General features: G+C 35.5%; 1 protein-coding gene across 2 annotated transcripts in view; it reads left to right on the top strand.

Annotated features, from left to right (window-relative positions):
- The window catches only part of LOC107755268 (transcription regulator protein BACH2-like), a 102763-nt gene that overhangs the window by 7898 nt on the left and 78681 nt on the right, over positions 1-16184 (top strand). The window contains exon 2 of one of the 2 annotated variants that reach the window (XM_016572011.1): positions 7712-7984. The exons of the other annotated variant lie outside the window; for it this stretch is intronic. Within the exon in view, the coding sequence (XP_016427497.1) occupies positions 7919-7984 (66 nt within the window). The 5' untranslated portion in view covers positions 7712-7918. The remainder of the gene's footprint in view (positions 1-7711; positions 7985-16184) is intronic. 2 annotated transcript variants of the gene reach the window in all.

The following is a 16184-nucleotide window of genomic DNA, read 5'->3' as shown; positions in this document are numbered from 1 at the left end:
CCTGACAGGATTGTTACACTGAATGACATTTTAGTGGGTGTCTTCTGTAAATCAGGGGAAAATGTATGATATTTATTTTTTGCTCGGAAAAACAAAAACAAAATTGCAATTAAATTAAACAGAAAACTTTTTTTTTTAAATTTGGGGAAAAACAACAACAATTTAAAGCAGTATTACACTTATTGTTTTTATGCTTAAACCCTTTTTCGTCTTTGACCCACATACATATTATAAATTAAACAAATTGTTTTACATGACAGTCATTTGTAATTTTAGGGATTTTGACTGTGACAATTTATATTAATTATATTATATTATTTTTAATCATATTAAAATATTAATATTTTATATTATTTTAGCACAAAGATTTATATGATTTAAGAATGTATATTTAATTACATTTAACTGTAAATGTTTTATTTAAATGCATATTTTAATATATTAATATATGTACTACCATTTAAAAGTTTGGAGTCTGCGAGATTTTTTAAATGTTTTTGAAAGAAGTCTCTTATGCTCACCTAGGCTGCATTTATTTGATCAAAAATACAATAAAAACTTTAAAATGTTTTGTATTTGAATATATAATAAAATGTATTAAAATATTTTAAAATTATTCCTGTTTTGCAAAGCTGAATTTTCAGCAGCCATTACTCAGTCTTCAGTGTTACACGATCCTTCATAAAGCATTCTAATATGCTGATTTGATGCTGAATGAACATTTCTTATTATTATTTGTTAAAACGGTTGTGCTGCTTAACATTTGTGCGGAAACAGTAATAATGTTTTTTTAATTCTATGATGAATAAAATGTTCAAAAGTTTTTTGTAAAAGTGCAAAAAAAATTTTACCGTGTAAGAGTTTTACTTTACTTTTTATCAGTTTAATACATCCTTGCTGATTAATAGTATTAATTAAGCACTTAAAAGTATTCATTTCTTTCAAAAAATCTTACTGACCCCAAACTTTTGAATAGAAGTATTTTTATATTATATATTGAAAAGTATCTTTTTTTTAACGTTATATTTAACATTGCAGGCTATTCCAAATGAACGCATTTTATCTAGTAAAGGTAACTTCTACAGATATCCCCTGGAAAGTATACAGGGCGCAGTGTACACTAGCAGGCATCATAGGAATTAGAAACAGCTTGTGCAGTGTCACTGGATCAACGTCTGGAACTCTTCCTCTCTTTCTCACACTCTTAACTGCTCCAGAATTATTTATGCACTGATGTGCTGCTGTCTGCAGAAATCTCCAGGCCACCTTATCAATGCTTGGCTGCTCCGAAGCCTTAAACTCAGAGTACTTGAGCGCTACTCTCTCCAGACACGACAAACAGGCAATCAGTGACCTGAGTGAAGCAGGCAGGAGTGTCTTTACTGCTCCTTTAAGTGCTGCAGTGAATGTGGGCCAGGCACAGCCTCAGGCAATTACACAGACACACACTCATATATACATTATATACATGGACACACTGTCACACACACACACACAAATGAAAACAGTTTCACACCACAATAGGACTAAGGAAAGGTGCGCGGGAGGGCAGGGGTGTCACAGGCCTGTGTCGGTACAGATGAGTCATATGCAGTGTGCTGTGTCAATATTGATGCTCAGTCTATATAACCTACACACCATACCGCAAAACTTACTAAAGCACATACACACACACACACTAGTGCCGCACCAGCCTGGAAAATGTTTTGTTGTCGTTTGTTTTTTTTCCTATTTCCCCCGTCTGTCAGGATGACGCCGTTGAATGCTTTCCTGCATATTTTAGCATATATGAAAAATCAAGCTTTCCAGGGAAGATGTTGCATGCCATATTTACCCTTAGACATTTATGCGAATGATTCAGAATTGGGTATGTGTGCTAGCAGATGTGTCGATGTTTTTTCTCCGCTCCGTAAGTGCGTCATTGGATGCTCTGTCGAGGCTTATCCCAGGTGAACATACCACAGCTATGCTGTCAAAACCTCCGCTTCACACTCTTCGTCTGAGAAATGGTTTTGAGCTGGATTGAAAAAAAATAAAAAATACTGTTCCTGTACCTTGGCAACTTCATTTTCGGATTCCTTAGATTTGCAGCCAACCATAACTTGCAGAAAAATGTGGATGTTTTTGACCTCTCTCTCTTTCTTTTTCTCCATTACTCCATATTGAATTGCTGCATGGGACAGCGGTAATTTAAAACAATGTCGGCTGAGAGCCTGAATGAACTGTGTCTCAGGCATGCTAGATACTAAACTTCCTGCCAAGGTCAATTTCTTCCCCTTCTGGCATTTTTTTTTTCCTATTTTCTGGATGGGAAAAAGTGACTTGAGTCCACAAGAGTGGAAGGTATTTAAAACAATCAGCGGATTCCTGGTAAGTGGGTGAGATCATTGTTTTAGAGAGAGACGGCTAGTAAAAAGAGATGGGGAGTGAGGGATGGAGGGCAGCGGAGGTGACCCCTGCGCTGCGAGTTGTTTTCCGTTTGCCAGAGCGACTCGGCAGGCAGAGTGCAGTCGGAGGGAACGCTGGCTCTGGCAAAGAATTCCTCCCAGACGGATTTATTTGTATTGCTTTACACTTCAGAACGAAGAACAAAACATTCTCATTGTGTGCATCGCAATTTGATATTTTCCCCCAAATCGCACAGCCCTATTGGAAACATCTGGGGATGATGAACGCTTGTATGAATAATCATGAATAAATAATAATCTTTCAGCAGAAGTTAGCGCAAACAAGTCAGCAGTGTTTAACACCCTAGAGGAGTGATGGATAGATTAAACTCTGGTTGTACAGATTTTATCACCGTTTTTGGTTTTAATGCAGTGTTAATTTCATATTTTGTGTCTGTATGAAATTGAAAACATTTAAATATTCAACATATCATTTTCTTGGATTTACTACTTAACACTAGAATTGGCAAACAGCTTCAACAGTTTAAAAACAGGGACAACCTATGATTTTTTTAAAGTTGTAAATTTCAAATTTTAATGCAATGTGGTACTTGCCATTTCTTTGCAATTTTTGTGAAATTTACTAGTGATTTCTGAGTGAAAATTGTTTTTACACCAGTCAGTTTTCAGTTTAACTCCCCAGATCTGGGGGAAAACCACAGTTTTACGTATAACATATTGCTATTTTTTGTTGTTGTTGTATTTTTATTTGTTTCAGACTGATACTTTTAACTAACGAACCTAAATGAGCCTGTGTCTGACTACTTTATTAAACAGAAACATTTAATCAAAAAATGTATGTTAACACAATTAGTTCAGTGTCATTTATTTATTCATCTGTTCGTTGATTCGGTTAAATATGTTGGTTGATGGTGTTTTTTTTGTTGTTGTTTTTTGCCAATTAAGATAATATTTAGAAAAATAACTAATTTTATTATCACTTTTTAAAATGTAATATTATTATTAATATTATTTAGTATATTTACTCATCATTTTTATAAATCAATAATAAAATTAAGGATTAAAAAATTCCTTATATACAATTGTTTTTACTTTTTTAACTTAATAATAATAATAATCAGTATTATTAAGGTGCTTGTGTTATGTGATTTATGTATATGTATGTTTAACGGTGGGGATCATGTTATGTGAAAACGGACAATAAGTATTATAATAAAGCATTTTAATATTTAATAACGAGTGATTTATTTCTTTGCAAGACATCTTGCAGACAACACTTGCTTTCATTCGTTTCAGAATTTCATTGTTTTTGTCACATTATGAATTCAATACGCATCAGCGACTGTTAACTTAGTAGTAGCTTTCAAAACAAGAGTTTATTGTCTGTGAGGCATTTTACGGTCTCTGGAGTAAATTAATGATTTGTGGGGCACTGAGGTGTGAATGAATAAAAACAAGTATGATATGTGGTTTTAGTCTTTGTGCAGCTGGAGGTGTGTAAGTGTGTGTGCATCCTGTGAGACTCGCACGGGTGGTGAGGGGGAGGGGTAAGAGGTGGGCGTGGAGCAGCAGGGGTGGCGTGACCACTTCCTGTCTCGAATGTACAGTAAATCGGTCGTGTCTTTACCAAATCAACACCGTGCACCGATGGTGGCTTTATGCTGCCTGGCAGAAACCTCTTATTGGTTGAGCTCTTGCAGTGTGGCTTGCAGAACGTGACAGCTTTGCTTTGTTCTGTCTTTATTCGGGTAGAGATGTTTTCGCAGTGTCTTAAAAGAGAACGATAACAACAGTACATCATTTATGACAGAAAAAATATTACAACAAAGGTTAGAAACCCTACACGAGCGCACAAACAAACAAAAAACACATTTGATATCTTTTTGCCGAATGTTGCAGGCGGTAAACAAAAGCCTAAGGTCAAAGGAAATGATGTTTCTGCAGAATGGAGATGGTATTTGAGAGTTCGCTGTCATGTAGTGCAGTTTGACGTATGGAATGCTGCTTTGACTCGCCTGAGGTGGGAAGTTTGACGTGGGTGTGCGCGGGACAGAATTACAGTTTCTTAACCTGAGAGTGCAATAGTCATGACCACAGACCTCAAAAGCTTCGGATGTTCTATACACCATATAATACTGCTGTTAAGAATGCATTGATCCATAAATGGATCTCTCTCTGCACGCCGCTCCGAGTCAAGCTCGATTTATCAGGTAGCTGATAGAAGCCGGTCCGCCCACTGTTAGGTACGGACACATTTATGGGCCTGCAGTCAATAGCTGTGACCTTAACTTACAGTCAACAGGTTTAAGTGCCAAGGGTCAATGAGTCCAAGACCCGGTCATTCCAATGATGAGTGTCTTGAAAGAAAACATGCTGCAGCCTTTAATTGTCTAGCTAAGACTCCACAAAGAATCTTGAGATTGCTGTAAGTGTTATAGGTGCTATCTTTGACTTTGTGCATATTATTTATATGCTTAAATTGTTTGTGGACATTTTAAAAAAAAATTGACCATGGATCTGCGTGATGTACTGTGATATGATTGATGTGATGATATGATTATTTTTCTAATTGTTAACTAGTAAGTAATAATTTATAATAATAAAATAATACTTTTAAGAAGTATTAACAATGTATTTTGGAATAAAAATGGCTTTCAAATTATTCAAATTGTTATTTGAAAAATAGTTTTTAAATAGTTTTTGGTTAGTTAGATGATTTGTTTCAAAGAGCAAAGAAAGAAGCAACATTAATTTACAAATTAAAAAAATTCTGAAACGGTTTCAAAAATGCTTGTTTACAATAGTTTCTGGATGTTCTGGATTATTTGTGTTATGAATGTGGCTCTTACGGAGCCCCGCACATGACATGCAAGAAAAAATCAATAAATCGTGCGCACGATTTACTAATTAGTTCCCTCAATGTACTAAAATGTGCACATGATTACTATTTCGTTCCCTCGATTTGCTAAATCGTGCGCATAATTTACTAATTTGTTCTCTCGATTTATAAATCGTGTGCACGATTTAGCAAATCAAGGGAACGAATTAGTAAATCGTGCGCACAATTTATAAATCGAGGGAACGGAATAGTAAATAGTTCGCTCGTAACTTACTGTAATTTTATTTTGTAGCAAAAATACTGTATTTTATTTTATCGTGTCATTTAACTTGCTGTAAATGTATTTACAGTGTAATATTGTTTAACTGTAAAATATTTTATTATTGTATTCATTTTTTGGTCCTTTCTTGAGTAATGCATTTTAAAACAATAGAAAATATACTGTTATACTGTAATGTTTACTGTAATTGGTTTGCTTCACATTTCAGTTACTGTAAAACGATATGCACAAATTGTAAAATTAGCAGTCCCATAAAATAACAATGGGAAAAAAAACTCATAAATCATAAAAAAATCATATTTTTAATTTTCCCATTGGAAGGCACATGAAACCACCTCCTGCATTGATGGCATTCGATCTGAAAAAAGAAAGAAAGATAATAATCTAATCAAATTGCTTAGTAATCAATTATTAATTTAAACTCAGTTCAATTCATATTGCTTTATTGGGACATTTATTTATTTATTTGCATATTTATTTATTTATTTGTGTATTTATTTATTTATAGTTTTTGCAGGTTTCGTCCTCCATACCCTGCACGGATGTTCTGGATTATTTGTGTTATGAATGTGGCTCTTACGGAGCCCTGCACATGATATGCAAGAAAAAATATGAACGAAATAGTAAATCGTGCACAAGATTTAGCCTACTATTTTTTTTTCCTACATGCCATGTGCGGGGCTCCGTAGGCTCTAATTTTATATTAAGAAACTTTTAAAAATGCTTATTTGCAATAGTTTCTGGATGTTCTGGATTATCTGTGTTATGAATGTGGCTCTTACGGAGCCCTGCATATGACATGCAAGAAAAAATAAATAAATCGTGCGCACGATTTGCTAATTCGGCTCCATAGGCTCTAGTTTTATATTAAGAAACTTTTAAAACATTTAATTTTAATCTTATTTTAGATTATAGCCTTTTTATTGTAACCTTTTTATTTTCTCAGTAATTTGTGGTTCTTGTTCTGTTTGGGATGTAGGTGTTTGTATTATATTTTTATATGTGTTTTATATATGTTTGTAAGAATATTTGTAATACACCTATTTGTACAGTTTGATGCAGGCAGTGGAACAGTTCTTTGCAGATGCACGGAAGCCTGAGATAACTAGTCAGGGTTGTTTGTCTTCTCAAATAGACATAGACAAGGAAGGTCTTGAAGAACATGGCTCCGCCTTTGCCTATAGGCAAATGCTTACAGCAATTACCAAGTTTATAAAAAAATGGAAAAAGAAGCCAAAAATGTAGGGTGATGTAACATTTCAACTTCTCAGACTAGCTGTCTGACACATACCTACGTGGTTTTTTACATTTAGAAAAGTTTCCATGAAGCATGTTCCAAGAAATAGAAACCAGCATGTATTTTCACATGACCTTAACAATCTTTGTTTTTTAGTGATTTTCTGTTTTTATAATAAATTTACAAATTTTTTATAATATTTTAGATGTATATAATAATGGAACTTTACATGGTTTTATGTTATGCTTATTTTGAGTTTAGATTATTGTCTTTTTATATCGTTCTTTAACCATTACATTTTTTTTTACAATACAACCAATGCAAGTTTATTTTACTGGTGTATACATTTATCACAAACTGTGAAAATATAGAATATACAGAAAAGCTTAAGAATATACAAAAAAACTTGTGCAAAAATAGTTTTACAGTTAAAGTGTTAGACTTTAGTAAAACCTTTATTGAAACCTCAATTAAAGCTGACCAAAAAACTTTAAATAAAAAAGAAAGAAATAACAAGAAAAAAGTCACATGTATATCTAATATAATTAGTGCAAAAATCAAGAAGGTTCAATGTTCATGCCTTTTTTCATAATTTAATGTCAGAGATGGTGATGAATGTATGCACAGGTGAAATAAACCACTTGTAAAATGTATTAAAGATTAAAAAAGATGTTAGCTTGACATTCAGGTGTCCAACACCAGATCAAATGACTGCCAAATTAGGTTTAAAATGTTTCTGAGACTACAAATGATGTAGCTCACTGTACAAACACGGCATCACTTTGTAAACTGTAATTCATTACTTCATTCATTTAGAATAAGCGCAATCTAAAACAGGTGACTAAACCTGTCGGTTTTGCCTCATAAGATGTAGACCGACATTTGTTGTTGTGATTATCTGAGAAGGATATGATGTATGATAATAAGAAATTCACTGTTCATTACAGGAAAGGAAGTATGGCTGAGGTTTACAGTCAATGAAGTCCGAGGGGCGTGTGTTAGCGTGACAGAGGTGGAGCTTACTCCACACAGAGAGACGTTCCTCTATTAGGAGGCCTGTGCTGTCGACCCCAAAAACCCAGCCGAAAACTGTTGCTGGCGCTGCACCACAACATGCGTCTCAGTCCCACAGTCACACAGGAGCATCTCAGCGCATGCTAACACTCGGAGCTGTCATTGTCACCTCCTGTCAGAGCAGACAAACAATGGAACAGACCACTGTGAGTGATCAAATTTGAGTTGAATTTCATGGCTTTTGCTTTTACACCTGAATACATATGCATAAAAGATGGGCGCCTTGGCTTGGAATTGCTATCTTGTTTTGTTGGATGTGTTTGCAAGTCAGACTTGACTTAAGACATTGTCAGATTTTACATAGACCCAAAAGATCATGGAAGTGGACCACGTTCACACAGGTATCAGGTCAGTTGTGGGGCGGGTAAATGTTTGACGGGTGTCCTCAAACATCCCTGCAAACGTCCGGTGGTCCCCTTTGATAACGTGAATGAAACCACCTGCAATCTTGCAAAAGATCTCCATTAAACATTGCAAATCTAGTGTTTAGTTTCAGTTAGGAAGTCTGCCATTTTGAAGAGAAGGCACTTCGGGTGCAAAATCGCACCAATAAAAAAAAATTGATTTCTTAAAAGTTTTGTTTTTCTGCTCTAGTTTACGTACTTACATTTCTAAAGTGTCTTGCAAAGGAAATAAAGCTTCCTTTTCACAGTTTCCTCTCCAGGTGCTGCAAATATCAACCATATAAATAAATATCGAGCCGCAAAGTGACTGCAATATTAACTCCATATAGAAAAACAACTTTCATTGTAGCTGAATTCCTGCCAGAAGGTTCAATCTAATTATGACAGCATCGTAGTACCTTGTCGGATCCATTTTCTCTTTCTTTCCCTGAACGTTCAGTCATACATTCCAGTTGAACTTTTAATATGGCGAAGCGGCTTTTGCTGCTGTGAGAGGAAAAGATTTGATCATTCTGAAATGTGATTCTGAAATCCTCGAGTGAACGGCCTCACTTGCATCTTATGTGTATGTAAAGTCAAGTCTCATATCCCGTCTTCATTGGAGGGCTATTAAAAAGGACAAAAGAAAGCTCACTCACAGAATTACATGGGTAAAGCTGCTGGTTGTTCAGCCTAGAAAGTTCTTAAGCATGCATGTTGGAGAGCAGATTTTTGGGCATAATGCAGGTCAGAAAGGACAATATCATGATTTTTGCTTGAGGAGAAGAACTTTTCTCCTGATGTTGTCAATGTCAGCCATGCCACACCTGACTACTATAATGACAAAAAGTGTAATCCAAATGTCTGAGACTGCAAGTGAAAATGCTTCTGTTTTGCATTTCATTCATATATTATCAGTATAACAATTTGGGTGAAAAGTTGTATTTAAAAAATGAAGACAAATTTCAGGATGTTGTAGCTTTTGCTGTAATGACAGCAGCACTCGAGCTGCATGAACACAAATTTGTCAATCCTAATGATGATCATGTTCTTCAGCATGATTTGTGATGATCCAAAGAACATCTTGTGTTGCAGTGGAAGAACATCTGACCGTCTGTACAAAGAGTCACATGATTCATGTCTTCTTTGATTAGTGACCTAGAAATACTACACAATCAATTTACTCTTTTTATGGCATTTTATGTTTTTGTTTAAAGTGACGATGAAACTGAAGTAGCGGCAGATCTTTTCTTCTGTATTGCGACATACATCCAAATGATATAGATTTTCAAAAAAGAAAGAATGTAGAATGGGGACTTGGTTTTAGCCATCAGTACTTGATTGGATTATAAGATGTGGGCATTGCTTGCAAGCTTACAGGGGCAGGGTTTAAGCAGCAGACTAAATGATTGGAGAAGTCTGTCATTCGTCACCACAGGAAGTCCCAGTTATGACATTTTGATAAAAAATTACGAGGACAAATTAGTTTAAAGATATGAAACATATATAGGGATGAATTGTTCACAATAAGATCTATAATCTGAATTTAGAAAATAGATGAAAATCATGTCGACTTGCATTTTCAAAATTCTAAAACTTGTCGACATACAGCGCAGTTGCAGTACAGGCGTCCCGTGTTCGAATCCCAACTCAAGGACCTTTCCCAATTCCACCCCCTATACTTTGCTTGCTGTCAGTTCTGATCTGTCCTGTCATAATAAAGGCAAAAATGCAAAAAATAAATCTTGGAGGAAAAAAAATTAAAACTTTCCCGTTTTAAATTAGATTTCCAGTCTCAGTATGCAAGCTCAGATTTTACAATGTCATGTAAAACACATGTTGGCTTTACAGCACATAGATTGATTTTGTACAAGTTTTCTCATGCAATCTTTTTTTTGGCATATTCATTAACTGTTCATTTACAATGTCTTATTAAAAAAGTCGGTATTCAGTGACATGGCAATTTACTGTATATCGTCTGTATCTAGCCTCAGTTCGTCCTCAGAGCGTGTGCATACTGTGAGGTAGCAATCTGTCCCGTTCCCAGCGTGCTTTTCTGCATGTGCAGCATGGGGTGAAGCCAGTGAAAGAGGACATTGTTCGTGTCGTAGCGAGGTATGTTGCATGCACTTATAACTCTGAGTGGGTGAAGTTTCCCCCATCATGCACCAGGAATGCCTTTGAATGACTGGATTGTGTGGAAGGAAAAAGCAGCAGGCTTTCAACGCTTTTGTTTTGATTTTTCGCTCTCCCATCTCTTTCGTAAACTCGGCGACACTGTTGCTTAGCCTTATAAAAGGAATCATTCACACAAAAAAGAAAATTCTCATCATTTACTCACCTTGACGTCGTTACAAACCTTTCTTCTGTGGAGCACAAAAGATATAAAGTGCATTTAATGAAAGTCAGTGGGGTTCAAAACGACATTGGTCCCCATTGAGTTTCATTACACGGTCAAAACGTTTGATAGTGAGTAGACTGTGAGAGAATTTTCATTTTTGGGGTGAACTATCCCTTTAAGCAATGTAACCAGGGAACGTAACTCACTTTACGACTTTGTGTTTTGCATTAAGCCAGCCAACAAAGTGGACAGAGGAAAAAGATCATAAAGGAAAGAGTGATTTGAGTATGTTGTAATGTCATGGATTAAGATGCCCGGCGCAGCTGCATCAAGGCCGGACTGTACAGTGGTGTGTTTCTCATTCTCTCCCATGTCCGAGAGCAATGACTCGTTAAAACGTGTGACTCAGAACGGCTTGTTTGTGGGCAGACCACCTCCAGAGTTTGATTCACAGGCTTCAGCTATTGATTCAAGTCTTCCGCTTGTGCCTAACAAAGAAAACAAATGGCTTTCACGTTTCTCCCTCCCTCTCATGCACTCTTTTCTCTCAAAGGGCATTGATTGATGAAACCACACAAGTGAAGGGTCCCGATGCCACGGGGGGGGCTCCCGGCTCTCAGTGATGTAATGTTTCTGGTGTCTGGTGAACGAGCGGCTTGATGCAAATATGAAAACAAAGATTTTGAGATTACTCTAAACATGTTCTCGTTTGTTTTCGTTGAGTCTCAGAGGAGCATTCGTTCGCTCTCCGTGAGTTTTGGCACTTACGTCATGGAATTTGGCGACGTTTATGTCCATTTAGCGAGGAAAACTTTTTGTGGGAAATCAGGCGGTAAGAATTTCCAAAGATTAAATGACACAAAATTGCCTATTGATTTCAAAAAAAGGAGCGCAAGCGAACATTTCGTCATATCCTAATGAATGAATCACAATCCCACCCTTCAGCGACACCCTGAGGGGTTAGTTGATATTTCGTGTGCTTTTTAATATGACAGGTAAACCTTTGGAAATGACTGCCGGCATTCAGTTTGTAAATGACCATTTTGTGCTGGCTTGCGTAGCTTCTTTTCAGCCATTCCCTTTGGTTCTTTTATAAATCACAAATGTGACACCGGCCACTGAGTTCATTTTACTGCCCCGTGAGAAACTTCGGGCTATGACACCATCTCCTGTTCTGGGTGTGTTTTGGTTCGAGGAGTCTCCTCCGTGTCAAGGAGCTGCATGTTGAGGCTTCCTCCAACGCTCCGAGCGGTGAGGAGAGCACGAAGTGAAAGGTCATGGAGAACGAGTGAGAGAGAGAGAGGCTATTTTTAACCCTGCTGTATCATGTATCACCTCCTACCATGAGATTAGGTGAGGGAAGATATTTCAGGAAGCTCTTGGGTAACCATTTAGGCCAGGTGAAACCAGGTGCTGTTTTCGTCTAATTAGCTTTCTGAAAAGGAAGTATCTATATCAATGGTCATCAAGAGGGTACAGGGTGGACAGTAGCACTTCTCTGGTCTGTCGCTGGTCAGTGTCTCGCACATAAACTTTGTGAGTGGCAGTGGATGGAGTGTTTACCACAGCTGCAGTCACAGATGGTACGGTACAGTAGCCTTGCAGTGATCTGAAGCTGGCGAAACATGGGAAATAGTTGAGGAATGCTTTACTCATGCCTGCGGGGGTATGTGCAAATGCATTTCGGGATGACATTGGAGGACATGCGCTCAAGACTTCACTTCACAAGAGATCTCTGACCTGACAAAGGTGACATTGAATCCTTCTCACTTCCTCTCTTTTATTTGATTTCCTTTGCTGGTGTCTCTTTCTTTCATTTTGGTATCTGGGAATGGCCTAATTTTCATTTTTCCCATCATGCAGCCTTTCTCTTTCTCACCCTGTTCATGTGGGGTGTCAAATAGTGGCGACCAGTAGAGGTTAGTTTTTTTTTAAGTTGATTTCTGTACCTAGTTATTAAAAATGTACACTGTTACTGCACTTGAAAAAAGGAAACACATGTTGACCTTCATGACAATAGTGGGGTATGTTGTCACATCATACGGAGCAAGTTGTCACACTTACACAATGCACAACGATTATTAAAACAGCAAAAATGTATTTAAAATATCAAATCATTTTGTCCTGTTCAACTTATGAATAATTTAATTCATAACCTAAGATTTTTTAAATAAAGATTTTTTTAAGTCTGTTATGCTTACCAGTGCCACATTTATTGTTGATCAATACAGTAAAAAATAGTAATATTGTGAAATATTATTACAATTTAAAATAACTGTTTTCTATTCTAGTATATTTTAAAATGTAATTTATTCCTGTGATGTCAAATCTGAATTTTCAGCATCATTACTCCAGTCTTCATTGTCACATGTTCCTTCAGAAATCATTCTAATATGCAGATTTTAAGCGTAATTAATTTCTTATTAGTATTAATGTTGAAACAATTATGCTGCTTAATGTTTTTTTGGAAGCCATGATCATTTTTTTTTTAATCTAGGTTCTTTTTTGTAACATTATTGATGCCTTTACTGTCACTTTTGATCAATTGTCATTGTTGAATAAAAGTATAGTTAGTGAGTCGTGACAACCAGCCCCGCTCTTGTACTGTATATTATGCTGCAAACTGTCCAGTGTGAACCTTATGTTTGTATTTGTAGCCCAAAGGGGGTTGCATTAATGAAAGCAGAGGAATCCCCAGTCTTCCTGGGATGTTTTGTGTCTCTTTTGTCCCTCTCTCTCTCTCCCTGGTGCTCTCTCACTGTCTGGACTTTGGGAAAAAGGGGACGTTTGTTTCTGGAATGCACTTCTCTTAGCCACGCTTGGCATCAGAACATCTTTGTTTGAAAGCGAGGGAGGAAGTTCTCGGAGTTGCCGTCGAGGGTTATCGGGGAGTGTTTTTTTTTTTTGGATGGGGTAGGGGGTAAAGCTGCAGCAAAGTTCATTCATTCATTCATCTGCCCGTCATGGGCCTCCACTTTCTTTTATTTTTAGCCAAATCCATCAGGCTTGACAAGCGGGAAATTTGAGCCAGCGAGGGGCAATGCTCCAGAACCCCCCACTCCACACCGTCATTCTTCTCCCGCTCCCTCCCTCTCTATCCCCACACTCGCTTTCCCTCTCCCCCCTGGGAAAAACAGAGCAGAGTTGAGGCTGGATTCAGACCGCCAGAGATGTTGAGTCATGTGAATCCGTGTACACAGAGAGGCCGCTTCTTTATGCTGATAGAGGGAGGAAGAGGGTGACGCACTGCAAAATGTTATTTTCCTAATCAGTGTTTTTGACTTGTTTTCAAGTAAAAATATCTTTAAAAATGTTTTAAATTATACATTTATTTGCGCTGAATATTTTTTCCAATAAAAAAATGTAAACTTATTTTAGAGAACATTGATTTGCATATATATATTAAAATTATAAAATGTATATATCTGTCTGTTAAGTTTGGTTTTTCCAACCTTTTTTTTTTTGCTGGTCTAATCTAATAATTATTCTTAAAAAATAATTTGGGGAAATTTAAAAAAAACATTTTTCAGCATAAATCTAACAATTGTTCCTAAAAAAATGAAATATATATAAATAAAAAAATGTAATGATTTAAATCATAAATCTAACAGTTGTCCTAAAAACAACAAAACAATTGTGAAAAAAAATTAAATAAAAGTTTTCACCATAAATCTAACAATTGTTCCTAAAAAAATTAAATATATTAATAAAATAAAATAACCTGGTTTAAACCACATCTGACCGTTATCCTACAAATAACAAAACAATTGGGAAAAGAAAAGAAAAGAAGTTTTCAGCATAAATTTTTCCTAAAATGAAAAAAAAATAAAAATTTTAGAAATTAAAATAAAATAAAATAGTTTTAAGCATAATTCTTAACAATTGTTCCTAAATAATGAAAAAAAAATAATAATAATAATAGGGAAATAAATAAAATAAATTGGTTTAAAGCATAAATCGCTAGCAATAACATAAATCAGTAACAATTGCCCTATATTTTTAAAAAAAAAAAAAAGTTTTTTTTTTTTTTTTAGTAAAACAATAACCAAAAGTAAAATAAAATAAAATAATACAATAAAAAAAAAATGATGATTTAAAAAGTTATTTTTTTTTGCAGTGCAGATGGAGTCAAGGGGTGGGCTATGATTAGGGTTGAGAGAGAGAGTTCCTCTGGTTCTTTTATAAGGTAATGTCTAGTGACTCTGGAAGGGGAGACATGTGCACGGATATATTTTAACACACAGCAGGCAGACAGAGAGCAGGGGAGGGGGTCGAGGTGCCTGCCAGCTTCCTCTCTACCCATCTCCCTTTCTCTTGTCCTGCCTTCCCGCCTGCCCAGTCCAGCATTTGCAGCAGACAGGAACATAGCAGTAAAGTAAAGCCAGAACAAGCCAAAAAGCACACACACACACACACACACACACACTATAAAAGGCAAGTGCCAGCCTTGAGTTTGACCTATTAACCTGCATGTTAATTTGTGACCGCTTCTCCTCGGGCTGTGATGTGTTTTGCGTGCAATCCAGAGACTCCAGTTCTGCTCTAAAGCAGCATGTTTTGAGTTGGTGCCCACTACACTTGTATGTTTTGTATTATGCAAGGGCCATGCTGTATTATGTTTCTCTTAAGATATATGGTGGAAAGGAGGTGAGTGTGTGTTTGCGCACGTGTCTGTATGCGTGTGTGTGTGAGAGAGAGACGGGTTTCACTGCTCAGTCCTGTTTGAATACGCTTGAACTGGAAAGCAGATTGATGGGAATTAGAACATGTGGAATGTTTACAGTAACAGATAGGATAGAGAAATACACTGCAACGGAAAGGATTGATATTCACAGTCTAGTGTAGATTACCAAGAATTTCCTTGGTTATTGTTGGTTTGGTGCTGTTGAAACCTAAGGCAGATAAACCTGATTTGTTAATTTAGTTGTTTGTTTGCTTGCTTGTTTGTTGTTTTTTTTAATTCATTGTTTTTCTATTTTCCTATTTTTTCTATTTATTTCGTTATCTGTTTGGTTATTTGTTTGTTTATCTGTTTATTTTTTGTTTATTAATGTTTTCTGTTTATTTATTGTTCTTTTTACTTATTTCATTTCTTTTAATTTTTTTCTATGTAGTTTTGTTTATTTAGTTAGTTTTTTGTTTGATGTGTGTTTGTTTATTTTTCACTTTATTTATTTATTGCTTTAAATGCGTTTTCTATTTATTTATACTTTTTATTTAGGCTTACATAATTATGTACATATATTATAATATAACATAAAACATAATTTATTTACATATATTATAAATATGTAAATATATACAGTATATATATATATATACATATTTACATATTTATTTATTTGTTAGTTTGTTGTTCTTTTCATTTAGTTATTTTTCAGTTTACCTGTTCTATTTATTTAATTATCTGTTTAGTTATTTGTTTATTTATTAGTATTTTTATTTATTTTTATTTGTTCTGTTTTGTTTATTTAGTTAGTTGTTTGTTTGTTTATTTTTCTGTTTATTTATTTATTGTTTTAAATGGATTTTCTGTTAATTTATACATTTCATTTACTTTTTCAAATAATTATTTACATATATTATGATATAACTCTCTCTCTCTCTCTCTCTCTCTCTCTC

The sequence above is a fragment of the Sinocyclocheilus rhinocerous genome, unplaced genomic scaffold, assembly GCF_001515625.1.
Source record: "Sinocyclocheilus rhinocerous isolate Xijiao unplaced genomic scaffold, SAMN03320098_v1.1 scaffold562, whole genome shotgun sequence".
Taxonomy (NCBI): Eukaryota; Metazoa; Chordata; class Actinopteri; order Cypriniformes; family Cyprinidae; genus Sinocyclocheilus; species Sinocyclocheilus rhinocerous.
Note: the sequence above shows the minus strand (reverse complement) of the source record. Positions and strands in the feature narration are given on the sequence as shown.